General features: G+C 52.9%; 1 protein-coding gene across 2 annotated transcripts in view; it reads left to right on the top strand.

Annotated features, from left to right (window-relative positions):
* Positions 1 to 1,650: 1,650 nt before the first annotated feature.
* Positions 1,651 to 15,728, top strand: part of IGDCC4 (immunoglobulin superfamily DCC subclass member 4) — a gene marked incomplete at both ends in the record, with an annotated part of 35,268 nt that continues 21,190 nt past the window's right edge. For both annotated transcript variants that reach the window (XM_082839947.1, XM_082839946.1), the window contains 3 exons: positions 1,651 to 1,720; positions 10,978 to 11,319; positions 12,024 to 12,165. In XM_082839947.1, the coding sequence (XP_082696073.1) occupies positions 1,651 to 1,720; positions 10,978 to 11,319; positions 12,024 to 12,165 (554 nt within the window). The remainder of the gene's footprint in view (positions 1,721 to 10,977; positions 11,320 to 12,023; positions 12,166 to 15,728) is intronic.

Here is a 15,728-nt window from a genome sequence, read left to right as displayed (position 1 = left end):
TACGATCTGAGATGGGGGAGACTGTAGAGAGCAGGTTTAATAGGGAGGATCAGAGCTCAGTTTGGGACCTGTTAAATTTGTTTTTGTTTTTTTAAATTTTTTGGCCAAGCTGAGCGGCTTGCAGGGATCTTAGTTCCCCGGCAGTGAAAGCACGGAGTCCTAACCTCTGGACCACAAGGGAATTCCCTGGACAGGTTAAATTTGAGATGCCTATTAGCCAATGGAAATGTTGAGCAGGTAGATGGATACACAAGTCTGGAGTTCAGGGGAGATGGTCCAGGCTGAGATATAAACGTAGGCATCTTCAGCATAAAGATGTAATTTAAAACCTTGATGACCAGATGAGACCACTAAGAGAAACAAGTAGGAGTGATGGGCTAAGTCAAATGCTGCTGATGGGCCTGGCAATGAATGAATAAATACCAGATCCCGTTAGACCCGCAAAGTGCTGGTCATTATTGAGGGTTAGCTAGCAACAGATGGGTAAAGTACCTTCTGGGTACAGAGACAAAATGGCTCTAAGCCATGGGAACACTGGAGATAGAGGGGATGAAGAACCATGGCGTCTTGGTCTTGGAAAGGACATTAAATAGGTCATTCAATCTGTACTCTTCTCCCTACACTTTGTCTGATCATTGAACCCCTGGCTTTAGAAAAAGAACTGTTTGTGGGATACTGAGACAACCAGTCTGGTTAGGACAGAGAAAGCACAGTTGAAAAATGAGTGGGAAATGACCTTCTGGAGTCAGAAAATCAGGGTTCAGGTCCTGCATCTGCTGCTCCCTAGCCTTGGGTCCTTAAGCAAGTCACTTCACCTCCTCCAGCCTCAGTTTCCCTGCATGTAAAGATGGGAGTAATCAAACCTTCCTTGTCTCTCCCAGGGTTGCAGAGAGGTCTGAGTGTGGCAGTGCTTGGGGTAGAGTAAATGCCCTGCTGCGGTTGGTTATTCCAAGAGCAAAAGAAGCAGGTCCAGAGAAGCCATCAGCTTGGAACGGCGAGGTAAATGGGGATGAGGAGGGAACCGCCATGTCCTCAGCGGGTCTGCAGGTGGAGAAGCTAATGAGGATTCGGGCCAGGACCTGGGCTGGAATGGACTGGCTCAAGTGGCAAGATGGGGTCATCGGACAGAAACCCAGGCCTTGAATCTGCCTCCAGTGAGCCTGGAACCGAGATGTTGGAGACCCTGAGGCAGCGGCAGAGAAAAGAAATAGAGACACCGAGGCAGAAAGAGACCCCGAGACAGAGAGACGAAGAGACAGACCCAGAAACAAGCTGCCCAAATGGGGGGGCCCATGGCGATCCGGAGAGGGCGAGGCAGAGGGGCGCAGACCCCAGCAGAGCTGAGACCCTGCGCGGCGCAGGTCACAGCGCGCGGGCCGGAGTCCCCTGCGGGGCCCGACCGGCCGCGCCCGCTGGGCGCCCCCGTCCGGGCTGCTCGCCCAAGATGGCGATGGAGGGGCGGGCGACCCGGCGGCAGCCCGGGCCCCCGCGCCGGCCCCCGCTCGGGCCGGGGCCCCCGAGGCCGCGCCCCCGCCCGCGGCGCCGCGCCTCCCCGGGCCACTGAAGCCCGGCGCGCCCTCCCCCGGCAGCGGCGGCTGAGGCGCGGGGAGGAGGAGGCGGCGGCGGCGGCGGCAGCCCGGGCCCGGCCCCATGGCGCGGGGGGACGCTGGCTGCGGCGGCAGGCTCCTCGCGCTGACCTTCTGCCTGCTGGCTGCGCGCGGTAAGGGCGGGCGCTGAGGCAGTGGCGGGAGCGGCTCCGGGGTGACTGTGCGTCGGCACCCGGGGCTGCGCCGGCTGTGGGGCCGGCGCGTCCCGAGTCCCGAGCGAGCGCTGGGGCCGGGGGAGGCGGGGGGGGGGCGGGCTGTGCGTCCTTGTGCCCGCGATGCGTGCGCTCTGGGGTCTGCGAGCCGCGGCCGGGGACGTTTGCGGCGCGTACTTGTCCGCAGGGGGTGTGTGTCCTTGGTCTGCGGAGTCCGGAATGAGTGTGTGAGTGTGTGTGTGTGTGTGTGTGTGTGTGTGTGTGTGTGTGCGCGCGCGCGGGCGCGCGCAACCGCGTTCAGAGAGTGGGGAGGGGGCTTCTGCGGGGCGTACGTGTCCGCAGCGCGTGGCCGGTCGCGGCGTGGCATCGCGGGCCGTAGCTGAAGTGCCGGTGGTTTGTGCGGGGCGGGCTCTGCCTTTACCGCGCGTGTCTCCGGGTTGGGAGTGTAAAGGGGGTTGTGTGTGGGGGGGTGTCTGCACCTCCATTTGTGTGTCGAGAGCGTGTGTAATTGTGTTTATGGGGCTGAGCTAATATTTGGCCTTGGCTTTCGGAGAGTGTCCATGCCCTTGGTGGGGGGGACAGAAGCATGAGATTGCGGATTGACTGGGAATAGTGGTGATAAAATACTCAACTTTGTCCGGTGGGTGTGGTCCCTGAAGCTGGGTGGGGCTGGGCGGAGGGGGTGGGGAGCGCGGGAGTGTTGCCCCCTCCGAACCCGAGGCCGGGAGTGGGCTGGGGGAGGACGCAGGAAACCAGTTGCTTTCGTGGACATGTCCGACACCCGCTCTCAGGATGGGACGCGTGTCACTCCTGCCCCACCCCCAGGGGCAGATCTGAGAAGCGTGGACGGGGTCAGCAAGGCCTCCTCCAACCCCCCACCTCAGTGCGAGGTGAGGGTGGGTAAGAGTCAGAGTTGCCCTCGCTGGAGAGAGGGCTGGGGATGGGGTGACGGAGTCCCAAGCGTCTCTGCCTAGGGAGCCTTCTTCCACCCCCAGCCCTCTCCCTTTCGGTCCTGTGTGCGTTTCGGGGCGGCCCGTGGGCTAGGTGGTTGGTAGGGCTGGGGAGGGGGATGGGCTGCCCGCTTTGTTCGCCTAGTTCTCGCCTTCCCAGCTGAGGGGGGAGCTGAGGATGTGTCCGGAGCCAGTCGGGGAGGGACTTGATGGTGGGGGTGGGGAGGGGGATTTCTCTCCAGCTGCTGTGGCTTTCTAGAGAGACTCAGCCAGGCCACGTGGGAAGGAGGCAGGGACGGCGGAGGGGGGAAGGAGCCTCCGCCTGGCCCGCCCCGGCCCATCTCCAGGAAGCCCAAACAGCGGGTGGGAAAGTCTCGGGAACTACTCGGACCCCCTCTCTGCCTACAAAGACACGCCCCTTTTCAGACCTGACTGCGGACCCGGCAGGAGGCCGCCCGGGGGCGGGGTCCCGGCGGCTAGGCTAGGGAAGTGGGGGGCCCGGGGTTGTCAGGTGGAGGGGGGGGAAGTGCCAGAGAGGCGTCTGTCCTCCTGGAGGCCAGGGGATTAACGAATAGTTGGGCCCACCCTCTTCTGCTCTTCTGAGAGCTCCGGACCGGGCTCGGGGTCATCTAGCAAAGCGGAATCAGGACTGGGAACTGCACTCACTCGGGCATTATGGAGTATCGGTGGGGCCTCCCTACGAGGGGCTCAGTTTCCTCTCTGGGGTTCCCGAGTGCACAAGGCAGGGGCAGGGCCCGAGCTGGGGCTCCCTTGGCAGCAGTGTGCATGGCTGAAGCAACTACTCTGCTCGCCCTCCGTCCTAAATCCTTTGAGTGTGCAAAGCTCGTCAGGCTTGGGGACACTCCTATAGAGTTCTGACTAGCCTCCCCGATCTGGACGGAGGCCATTTATTCATTCATTCAACAAATATTTACTGAGTACCCTTTTCGGCTAGCACGTGACTGGTGCCTGAAATATAGTAAATAAGGAGGAGACTGACAGGTAGTCTAGAAAGGTCAGGAAAGGCTTCCTCCAGGAAGCGGTAAATAATAGAGCTCAGTGCAGAGGGTCAGTTGGCCCTGCAGGAGAGTGATGATGGGGTGAGTTTTTCAGAGAGAACAGCATGTGCAAACGCTCAGGGGTGACTTCGTTTAGACCACTGAATGAAGCTAAATCTGGCTGGAGTTTAGAGCACAAGGCAGGAGGGTGGGGCAGGTTAGAGAGGAATGGGACAGGGGCCACAGAGTGTCAAAAGAGAAGGCTGAAGATGGAGGCTGGACCCAACTCATGAAGGGGCTTGTAAGCCCCACCAAGGTTTCTGGCCTGAGAGCCTGCATGAGCCCTTGGAGGGTTTTAAGATCAGCTTTGCATCAGCTCACTCCAGCCGATGTGGAGAATGATTGGGCAGGATGGAGGCAGGAAGCTGCAGCTTCTTGGGAGGCTGTGGTAGTAGTCCAGAAGAGAGGATGTTGCTGGCAACTAGAGTAGTGGCAATTGGGATGGCTACAGTGGATTCTAGAATATTTAGGAAGTAGAATCGGCAGGATGTGAGGATAGATTGAGTTTGTAGGGAGTGAGGGAGAGAGAAGTAAAACATAATAGACACTTCAGCAGCCTCGACATGGCAAAATGAAGGGCTGGTGTTGGAGTTAAGATAGTGACTGCCCGTCTCCCCTGAACACTGCTCTTGGGCCAGGGCTTGGGAACTGGGGAGATGTATGCGAATGGGACTCCTGTCTGGGGGTGGTGGTGGGATGCCAAATGCTCTGTTTTCACCACATGCAAGAAGTGGGGTTCTCCCTTCCACCCAGTCAGAATTTGGGGGGTGGTGATGCCAGAGGTCAGTAGCAGGAGGGCTCTAAGAACAAGAGAGCTGCTTTCTCCTCACTGGGGAAACTCCCCCCTCCATCCCTTTCTCAGCCCAGAAGCTCAGAGACCAACTTCAGTTAGTTGGGGTGTTGGGGCCCTCTCTGACCTCATCTTGGAGGTTAGGAACCAGATCAAATATATTGTCTTGGCCAAAAAGTTCGTTCGGGTTTTTCCAGAAGAAAAATGTTACGGAAAACGTGAACAAATTTTTTGGCCAACCCAATAGTTTCTCTTAATAGTGTATCTAAATAATCCAGAAGTTATCTAAACCTTCATTGATCCTGTATGTATTTTCATGGCCCAAGTAATCATACATTATGTGTAAATCAGCATTTCCTTTCTTTTCTCCTAAAGGTACATTGTTTCAAGTTGAGTAATCCCACAATTAGCGTCATTGAATGTCAGCACTGAGGGGAACTTAGAAATAATTTTAGCATGAACCCATTTTACAGATGAGAAAACTGAGTGACTTCCCAGAGTTACATGGATGGGGACTGAACTGGGACTGGAACCAGTCTCCTGGCTCTTGGAGCAGCCGTACTTTCCCGGGATTTGGTACACATGAACGCAAGTTCAGTCTCTCTTCACCCCCTCCCCCTCACCTGAGAAGTTATCAACAACTTTGGGCTTGGCCCCCCTCAGGTGGTGTGTTTGGGTCTGGGCTCTGGAATCCACTCTGCTCCACCCATCCCCACCCACCGCATCCTGTTCTGCCTCCTCTGTTTCTGAGGTACAGAAACCAGACTTGACACAGAATTCCAGATGCAGAACAGATGTCATTGCCAAGCAGGCCTGGGGGCTCCCAGCTCCCCGGGTTGGGGGGAGGGAAGAGAAAGAGTGGTTCTGATGGGGGAGGACCCCAGCCCCAGCCTGGTCAGAGGTGGGTGACGGCACCTGAGGGGAGAGAAGAAAACCAGAGAGAGGATGACCTAGGCCTGACGTCCTTGTCCTCGGGGCTGGCTGTGCTGCCAGCTAAAAGTGCCTCACTGCTGAGGCTGAGGCATTCCTCTGGAATTGAGGGGCTGTGGGGTCACTGTGGTCCGGGAAGCCGAGGCTCAGTAAATTCTCTCTCAGGTGCAGACCTGAGCATGGAAGCTGGTGCAGAGCCAAGACTTCCAGATGGTTCCATAGGGGCTCATTACCTTGTCACTTAGTTTGGAGCTCTGGCAAATGAATGGAGCATAGAGACAGAAGGTTGGGCACACAAGGAAGGTATTTTTTTTTTATACATCTTTATTGGAGTATAATTGCTTTACAATGGTGTGTTAGTTTCTGCTTTATAACAAAGTGAATCAGCTATACATATACATATATCCCCATATCTCCTCCGTCTTGCGTTTAAGGGAGGTACTTTTAATCAGACCATCCGTATAGCAGAAGAGGTGAGGTCGTGAGCTCCCCAGTCCTGGTAATGTTTAAGTAGAAGAGTTTCTTTCAATGTGAGTTTGCTGTTCTGTCTCGGTGCTTCTTCTTTTTTTTTTTTTTTATTTATTTTTTGGCCGCGCCAGGTGGCTTGTGGGATCTTAGTCCTTAGTTCCCTGACCAGGGATGGAACTTGGGCCCAAGGCAGTGAAAACGCGGAGTCCTAACCACCAGACCACCAGGGAATTCCCTGTCTTGGTGCTTTTTAAGCATTTTGTTACGTGTCTCATAGGTGCCACATAGTGTGCTAAGCAGTTTCCACGTATACTATCCACATCATCCCCAGCCCTGAAGGGAGTTCCTATAATTTTTCCAGATAAGGAAACTGAGGCTTGGCAAAGCATGAGGGGCTCTGTGTCTTATCTTTTTGAGTGTGTCTCCGCATGTCCACTCATCTTTTCAAGAACTGTTTATTGAGCGCCTACTATGTGCCAGACAGTGTTTTAGGTCCTAGGGAATTAGAGTGCTGACTAGGACAATAATCTTGGGCTTGTTGCCTCGCTGGCAGAAAGGCAAGTCAAAAATCTAGAGCGCTAATTGCAATGACCCAGGTGCCCAGGGTCCTATGGGGCAGAAAAAAGGAGAGGTGTCTAAATCAGACCCCAGGATGGCACAGCTACTGAAGGAAGAGGGAGCAGCATAGGCAACGCATGGAACAGCAGTGTGCTTTCAGAGAACGGGAAGTGGTTTAGTCTGGTGGGGACCCAGGGTGACAAGGAACAGGAGGTAGGCAGGTCAAGCTGAGTGGCTTTGCTCTCAAGTCTGCTGAGGCTGAGCCTATCTCCTGAGGATCACAGACGAAGGGAATGCTGCCTTCCCTGTGTCCCAGGCAACCGTCCCAAGTTCTCCTTCCAGCTGTTGTGGGAGGGGCTTAGTGTGTGGTATGGGAGGTGGCCAAGGTGGGGGGCGGGGAAGGAGGTTTCTGGAAGAAACTGACTTGTGTCTCCTAGGAGAGGAGAGTGGTGATGGCGTCGTGGAGAATTGCCCGTGTGGACCGAAAACAAGTTGTAAATCTGGTGGGCCCTGAGATTAAAAAATGACAAGGCATTGATGTTTGTGGCAAGTTGTTGGCTGAATGAAGGAGGCATCTCGGCTTTGTTCCCCACCCCATCCCCCAGTCCCAGGAACTCTCAGTTCCTGAGAGTTCACTGAAGAATGGAGCCCTGGCTTATGCCAGGCCCGCACTAGTCCCACGAAAGAGCACTGAGCTGGCCCTGGGGCTCAGCAGCGAACCTCCTTTCTGTCTGGGTTCTAATTGGCCTCATAAAATCTAATTTATCCTGTAAATGGGTAAAATAATGTCAGAAGGAGGAGATTGAGAGATGGCCCTGGGGCTCCTAAGCATAGAAACTCCACGTCTCTGGCAGGGTCCCTCCGAGGAGACTGAGGAGAAGGGATTGTGGGAGAGGGAGTTCCCCTCGAGGCAGAACGCTGGCCAACAGCAAGTGTCCGCTATGTCCACCCAGTCCTTAGAGGGAGCACTGAGAAGTGCTCCTGGGAGGGGCTTGGTGGTCCGCCATGACAGGGGATGGGGGTGGGGGTGGCAGGAAAGGGACAGCCACGAAACCACTGGACAAACAAGGGCCACTCCCCAGAGCATCACTTTTCCAAAAAGATTTGGTGGTGTAGGAACCACATTTACATTAAAACAAACACTGCTGTGTAATGGAATAGGATGCAAAATGTGCCAGAGGTTTCAAAATAAAAACATTTCAGGTAGTCAGCAAGCCTCCTGAGTACGTTCTCCTCTGCCTCTGGGAGAATTTTGGTGAAAATGAGAAATGTGGCAACTCTTCATTCTAAGACTGGGGAAACCGAGGCTGAAAGGAGGAAAGCGGACCCAATGTCATACAACCCATGATGGACCCAGAACTCTGACCCCAGGCCAAGGCTTGTCCCGCCACATCCCATGGTCCGCCTTAGGCAAGAAGGCAAGAGGAAGAATGGCTAAGGGACCTCCAAGTGGCTACATGATGTGAGACCCAGGAAAACCCTTCTCTGGGGAAGGCAGGGGCAGCTTCACGGAGGGATGTGGCACCTGAGGTGAGCCCCTAAGGATGCACGTCCTGGGCACAGAAGTTGGGTTGGGTGCTGGGGCAGAGAGAACCCTCTTATTTGGGAGCAACTGTCTCCTCAATGCTGGGTTCACGCCCAGGATGTCCCCAGACTGTCTCCCAGAGAGGTGAGAACCTCCCCTTTGGGGCCTCGGTTTCCCCATCTATAAAATGAGCAATCTCAGGCTCTGCATACGTTTCCATCAACGCGGGCCGGCTTGGGCTCCTGGCACAGCCCTGTACCCCCCCGGGACCCCGGGTTCTCCCCACATCTACATCCCTGTTGGTTTCCCATTCCCCACTGCCTTGTTGGGTGCTGGGCTCCTCCGAGGTGGGGCAGCCAGACATCTGCTGATCCATGAATATTCAGGAAGGGAATCGGAGCCTCCTCTGGGCTCCCCAGCAAGCCCCGGCCCCTCTGGCCGCCGTCCTGCCCGCAGGAGCCCAGGCTGCTGACAGACCCAGCAGCTGCTCGGGCCCCAACTGTTCACATTGTTTGTTCAGCGCAGCGGGGGATTTTCCAAGCCCCGGACGTGCTTTGGGGGGTAGGGAGGCTGCCGGAGGGCTCAGGGATTCGTGTCATGTGGGGTTTTTCTCCCCTGAAACTCAAACCGACTGCTCAGCGGCTGGAATGGGGCAATTGGAAGCCACTGGGCTGAGAGCCCGGGCTGGCCTTCCCCCCACCGTGTTTGCATCAGAATCTAGGGCCTCAGATAGAGAAGGGACTGGATGTTAGGAATAGTGATTTGCATTTGTACATCCCTTTCCAGTTTACGAAATGCCTTTAAAGAATGAGCTCCCATTCTTTGACTGATGCCCGTTAGGCTCTGGGCTGGAGGCCTGACCCACATCATCTTGTTTAATCCTCACAGGCTCCATAGTATCGCCTTCATTTTTACAGATGTGGAAACTGGGCCCCAGAGAGGTAAAGTGGCTGGTAGGTGGAGCAGCAAGACGGGAACCTTGACCTTCTGCCCCAAGGTCAGATGCTCTTTCCACCCCAGCACCTGGCCCTCAGTGATGCGAATGCCAGTTTGGTTTCCCCAGTTAGACTGGAAACTGGGTGAGGGCAAGGGCTGCCTTCTCCTCGCTGCACCCACTAGTAATGCTGAGCCCAGCTGTGTAGCTGGAGGTGCCAGTGGAGCCTTTAAGAAAGGCAGAGGCCTGTTCAGACCCTGTCTGTCTGTCCTTCCCACTGTGGTGTCAGAGGCCTGGCTTCTGCCCTGGCCTCCTTATCTCAGCCAGTTAGGACCTCTCTTCTCCCCTCAGTCTTGATCCTCTTCAGGGGTTTAAGTGTTGGCATATATGTGTGTCCAGGTGTTGATGAGTGTGGCAGAGACGGGGGGAGCACGTGTTTAGGTATGGCAGGTCGTGTCTACAGTTTTGTGTGTGTGTCTAGATGATGTTCTGTATCTGTTCAGGAGTAGGTGAGTCCAGCTCACTGAATAATCCTACCATCATAGAATCTTCGACATCACCCACTACATTGGAGTAAACTAGAGCCCAGAGGTGGAAGTGACTGGCCCAAGGCCACACAGCTAGATTGTGACAGAGCCGGGGCTAGAACTGAGGGTCGCCGGAGTCCTTAGCCGTTGTGCTTTCTGCATGCCCCTGACAGGGCTCTGTCAGCCCTTGTCTGCCTTGTAATGAGTGTCCTCACCTCTGTCCCTGGCTCACTCTCAGACACACCACTGTGCCTTTAAGCAAGGTGTCAGGCCAGAGGATAAGAGGGCACCTCGGGCCATTAAGCTTTTATGGGACAGGAAGGCAGCAGGTCAACCGTCTGGAAGATAAAACTGGAAGAGAACCAACTATTTCTCTATGAATAACGGTTACTGGGCCTTGCTGAGATGTTGGTTAAAATGATAAACTTGTCATTTGTGTGTTTTTGCCTTGACCCTGGGATGGCATTCCCTTCCTCCATTGTTCTCCTGCTCTTCCCTTTGCAGCCAGGGCAGTGTTGGAGCTGCAGGCTCTTCTGGGGCATCTGGAGAAGGTCAGGGACTGGGTTCTGCACTGGCTTGCTGCGTGGCTTTGGGGGAATCAGCTGCAGGAAGGAGAGCTTACCCCTCCCAGTCACTGCGGCAGAAGTGGTTTGGGTAATAGTGGTCAGGACGATCTGTGGGATTCCAGGAGAGAGAATGACATTACTGAGCCCCAGTTCTGTGCCAGGCCAGCCACTGTGCTGTACTCCTTTACCACACAGCATCTCATTGAGCGCTCACAACAGCCCTCTGAGGAAGGAATGACTATGTCTTTTTAAATTGAGACGCAATTCACATACCACAAAATTCACCGTTTAAAGTGTACAAATCAGTGGTTTTAAGTATATTCACAAGGTTGTGCAACCATCACCACTATCTAATTCTAGAACGTTTTCATCACCTAAAAAAGAAACCTTCGATCCCTTCGCCATCTCTCCTCACTCTTCCCTCTCCCCAGTCCCTGGCAACCATTAATCTACGTTCTGTCTCTATGGATTTGCCTACTCTGGACATTTCACAGAAATGAGATCATACAATATGTGGCCTTTCGTAACTGACTTCTTTCACTTTGAGGAAAATTTTCAAGGTTTATTCATGTTGTAGCAAGTATCAGTACTTCATTTCTTTTGATGGCTGAGTAATATATTTATCTATTCATCAGGTGATCAGGCATTTGGGTTGCTTCTACTTTTTTGCTAAGAACTGTGTTATTTTGTGGATGAGGAAGCTGAGCAGCGGGGTAAGGATTGGGAACAAAGTGCAGCCGTTGGCCCAAGATCACAGTTAGTCAGAGGCAGAGCCAGGATCCAGACACAGGTCTCTCCGTGAGACCTCTTTCTCTGAGGTTTGCCCTCCTCGAGTGGGTGACTCGGGCTCCGGAGGCTGTGGGATGTAGGAGGACACACACTGATGACCCTGGTGACCCCTCCTCTACGCAGGGGAGCAGCCGTTGCCCTGGAAGACGACCGTGTCGCTGAGCTGTGGAGCAGGGCCGCTGCAAGTGATCCTGGGCCCGGAGCAAGCCACGGTGCTGGACTGCGGTCTGGGGGCGGCTACTGCAGGACACCCCCTCAGCGTCACGTGGAGCAAGGATGGAGGCATCCTGCCCGAGCACAGCCACCTTCGCCTGCTACCCAATGGCTCCCTGTGGCTGTCCCAGCTGCCAGCTCCCGACGGCACTGACCCTGGGGCTTCAGAGGTCATTGAGGGCAGCTATTCCTGCCTGGCCCGCAGCCCCGTTGGAGTGGTGGCCAGCCAGGCTGCGGTGGTCAAGCTTGCCAGTAAGTGCTACATCTTGGACTGAGCTGAGGCCTATAAGACGTGGGGTGTGGGAAGTGGGGTCTGCAGTTAGATACTTGCACAAAGGTTTGACTCTGAGCCACGCCCCCTTTCCCGGCCTCCTTTGCTGCTCAGTGGGTCCCTTCCTGGTATTGTCTGCCTCACTGTTCAATAGTCTCACTTCTTCCCTGCTCTTCTGTTCCTCCTCCTTTTCCTTCCCTGTGAGTTTGAGAGTCTAGACTTGTGCTCTCCTCCAGGAAGCCTGCCAGAGAGGTTTATAAGCACGTCAGGGGCACAAAGGTGCTCCCCACCCCCACAGCAGGTGGCGTGTGTAGAGCCGAGCTGTGTTGTCCAGCTCACTCACTCTTCGGGGGTTCTCAGGAGGCACAGATCACCATGAAACAATTTGGGGGCCAGAAGAAATGCACATCTTACTGTAGTCCAACCATATGGTGATGTAAGGCAGGGGGACTTTGGAATTCATTCTGCCTGCAGCATCTGACCAGTCATCACCACTTCTTATTCTCCGACTGCCTCTTTCCAACTGTGTCTCTGTCGGTCTGAATTCTTTTTGCATGTGTTTCTGTCAACCTGTGTCTCTCTGTGTCCGTGTGTGTGTGTGTGTGTGTTTCCTGTCTGCTCGCTGTGGCCTCCTTTCTTGTGTTCCTCTCCTGTCCCTGCGTTTTCTCACTGTCCTCATCCCCAGCACTTGCAGGTTTCTCCCTGCACCCGCAGTCTCAGACGGTGGAGGAGAATGGGACCGCTCGGTTTCAGTGCCACATCGAAGGGCTGCCAGCACCTGTCATTACTTGGGAGAAGGACCAGGTGACGGTGCCTGAGGAGCCTCGGTGAGTGTCCTGTGGGCAAGAGGAGAGTGGGTCCCAGGGGGCAGCCAAGGAGGGCTCTGGGATGTGCTCAGGAACTGGGCTTCTTAGAGTCAGTGTGGCTCCGTTTGTCCAAACTGACTTAGGAGCCAACCACCACCTGACACTCGGCCCATTTCTGGTCCCAAAGAGAAGTTGTGTCAGAAGTTTTTGCTCCCTGGGAGGAAAGCCACCCACCAAGCTGTGGGGCTTGGGTAGAGAGCAGTTATCGAGTCCTTCAGAGCATATGTAGTCCAACCACTTGCCTTATTGAGAAGGAGACCAAGGGCCAGAGAAGAGCTGTGCTTCAACCAAGGCCACACGGTGAGCCATTGGCAGAACGTTTGTTGTTTGTTCCGGGCCCAGAGGGTTTCCCTTTGCAGGTTCCTCTGGAGTTTCTACCTTGGATGCATAACTTCTCTTCTTCTCTCAGTTCCACTCAGTGGGGTGCAGCATCTGATAACCAGGTTGTGGAGGTCCTTCCTGTTTCACCCTCCTCTCTCCCCATAAAGGCAATGGAGCAATCCTAGGGAAGGGTTTCTAGGGCAGAAGAGAAGCAGAGGCTAGACCCAGGACCTGATCCCTACTGCGGCCTCCTGGGAAGGCCCAGATGTACACACAGCATGTCCAGAAAGCACGAGGCTCATTTGCATCTGTGGTCTTGGAACTGGACTCATGGCTCGGCTGCCACCACATGGAGTCTTACACCTTTGGAAATGTGGCTCCAAAGGCCTTTCCCAGCCACGCTGCTATCCTCTCCCTGCATCTCTCTAGCTGTAGTTACCAACTCACGCTCTCCTCTCCCAGCAGAGGTGGGATTCCTTAGGCTCAGAAACACTGGTTTCCAGATCTCCCTGCCCTGGAACTAACCTGTCTTCAGTGTATTGAGTTGTCCCATCTCCTCTGACTTTTGCCCGTGTCTAGGTAGGGGTGAGAGTGTAAGAGAAACTTCTAGATAGAAAAGCCCCAGGCCACATCTCTGCAACAGTTGTAAGTGAGGAAGAAGGGTGAGAGAGGTCAAGATATAAGTGATCCTGTTGACTTTGGTGATCAGTCAGCCCCACTGGTCCAGTGGGTTGGATTAGATCACGGTTTCCAAAGTGTGTTCTTTATTAGAACGTTAGTCCCTAAAGATGATTCTTGAAAAAAAAAAAGTACTCCACAGTCAAATAAGATGAGGAAACTGCCTATAAATCTCCCTCTTGGAGTTGACAAGGCCCTGAGAAGCCCTGTACTGAGAAACCTGTTTAACTTGTTTAACCAAATGCTTCCTAGACTCATTTGCCCAGAGCCCCTCTTGCAGGAACACTGTTAACATCCTAGGAATGAGCATTCCAGGGAGGAGACCTTGGGAATGCTAACCCAGCCTTCCTAGCGCTGACATTTTAAGTTCTATGCCTCTTTTTTTTTTTTTTTTTTTTTTCTGGCCCTGCCGCATGGCTTGTGGGACCTTAGTTCCCTGACCTAAGGGATCGAACCCGTGCCCCCTGCATTGGAAGCACAGTCTTAATCACTGGACCACCAGGGAAGTCCCAAGTGCTATGCCTTTTAAATGTGGAGCCTCTCACCACTGTGAGAGAGTTGTTGGATGAGAACCAGTTGAGAGTCTACTCCTGGGACAGTCCCCAGAGAGGGTGGGAGAGAGCAGAATACTCTCCCTGCGTTAAAAGTCACAAGAGGCTTCACTTCATTAGAGCTGTGTTTTCTCACTTAATCCTTCCCATGATCCTTCAAGGTAAGTGTTCCTTATTTTTCATATTTTCCTCTATTTACTTTTAGTTTATATTCCTATTAGATACATTTTTCAAATTCATATAAACAAAAAAGAAGAAACAAAAATGGCTCGTCCTCTTATCACCCATAGAAAGCCTCTGTTAGTTTTGATGTCTATCCTCTGGACCTTTCCCCTGTATGTTTATAAATATTCTCTTTCAAATTTTGGATCATATTGTACATACTGGGTTTTTTGTTCAATCACCTTTTTTTAGAAAACAAAAATGGGATTATATTGCAACTTCTGTTTTTTTCACTTAACACATAAGGAACCCCCTTCCAGGTCTATCTGTATGGCTGTGGCAGATACTGTTATCTGAATTCTTAAATGAGGGAACTGAGGATCAGAGACAGAAGTCACTTGCCCCAGGTCACACAGCTAGTGCTGAGAGTATCTGACAGCGGAGCCCTGGGGTGGATGATTTGGTGGTTGGAGTGGGGAAGCCACAGGGTCTGAAGAAACTCCTGTTGCAGGCTGGCTTAGAGTTGGAGTGGTCCAGCTGTGCTCAGAGCACAGAAGTTACTTCCCCAAAGTTTCTCAGCAAACAAAGGAGTTCCCTCATCTCCCAACATCTAGTTCAGGCCTCTCCCAGGAGGCTGGAGCTGCCAGTTCCTGGCCTCTGGGAGTGTTTGCCCCCAAGTCCTCTGAAAAGTGATCCTCATCTATAAATAAGCCAGGCTCACATGTCCCAGCACATTGTGTGTGTGGGGGAATAAAGAAATATCTAAAACAGCAACTTGATTATGCCCAAGGTATGTATTTTTACACATACCCAGATAGAGTTCACATAGAAATATGCTATTCATAAACTCAACCCAGTGATTTGAAGGAGACCATATGCCTTGGTGTAGGCTGTGCACATGTGCAGTTAATAAGCACACTCTGTCAGGGTCTATGTTCATATTTTGGGAACTGATGGTAAACACTAGACCGTGAGGCAATTCCCTGATACTTATACTAATTTCTAATGATAGGGGATAATTTTTCTTCCATGGGAAACAGTAATCAATGAGAGCAAAGTTTCCCAGATCGCAGGCATTCACAAACCCCTGTCATATTTTTGGCCATCCCTTAACCATTTATACAACACTTACTTAATACATTTCTTCAAATCAGCTCTCTCTTTTGTAACTTTAACACATACTAAAAAGGAACAGTATCTCACTGCAGTAAAATGGAAAACCAGCAGCACTGACCTTAAATAGAAGGTAGCCATAAAAATGAATATATAACCACTGGAATAAAAACCTGTGTCTAGATCCACTTGAAATCATTTTGTTATCACCATTCACTCACACTTTAAAACCATGGCACTAATGGATTTAATTACTGCAGTCTCCCTAGTCCAGTCCTCTGCCCTACCCATCTCCTAGGGTCCATCGTGTCTGTCAGCCTCATGTGACCCTCGGCTAGTGTCCCTTTTCCCTGGGTGGATCTCTGAACGGCTCAGGGTGGAGGCTCCTTGGCCCTCAGGAAATTCAGAGCAGCTGTCATTTCTCCTCTGTTCTTGAATCTCTGGGTCCAAGTGGCCTTTTGTGGGTACGGGCAGCAGGCTGAGGCTCAGGCTTGGAAAGAGAATGGTCCCTTCCTTTTAGCTAGAGGTTGCTTTTCATTCTATAAGTAGCTATTTTGTTTTATTTGAATTCATTTTAAAATGATAAAACATACTAACTTAAAGGGAAAAAAGTCACCTACAGACTGAGCACAGATAGCTGTTACCATTATCTAATGAGAGCTTATGACACATTAACAGGGTCGGGGTTGTGAAGTAGGC

This window comes from Leucopleurus acutus (assembly GCF_964270905.1).
Source record: "Leucopleurus acutus genome assembly, chromosome: 1".
NCBI classification, from domain to species: Eukaryota; Metazoa; Chordata; class Mammalia; order Artiodactyla; family Delphinidae; genus Leucopleurus; species Leucopleurus acutus.
Note: the sequence above shows the minus strand (reverse complement) of the source record. Positions and strands in the feature narration are given on the sequence as shown.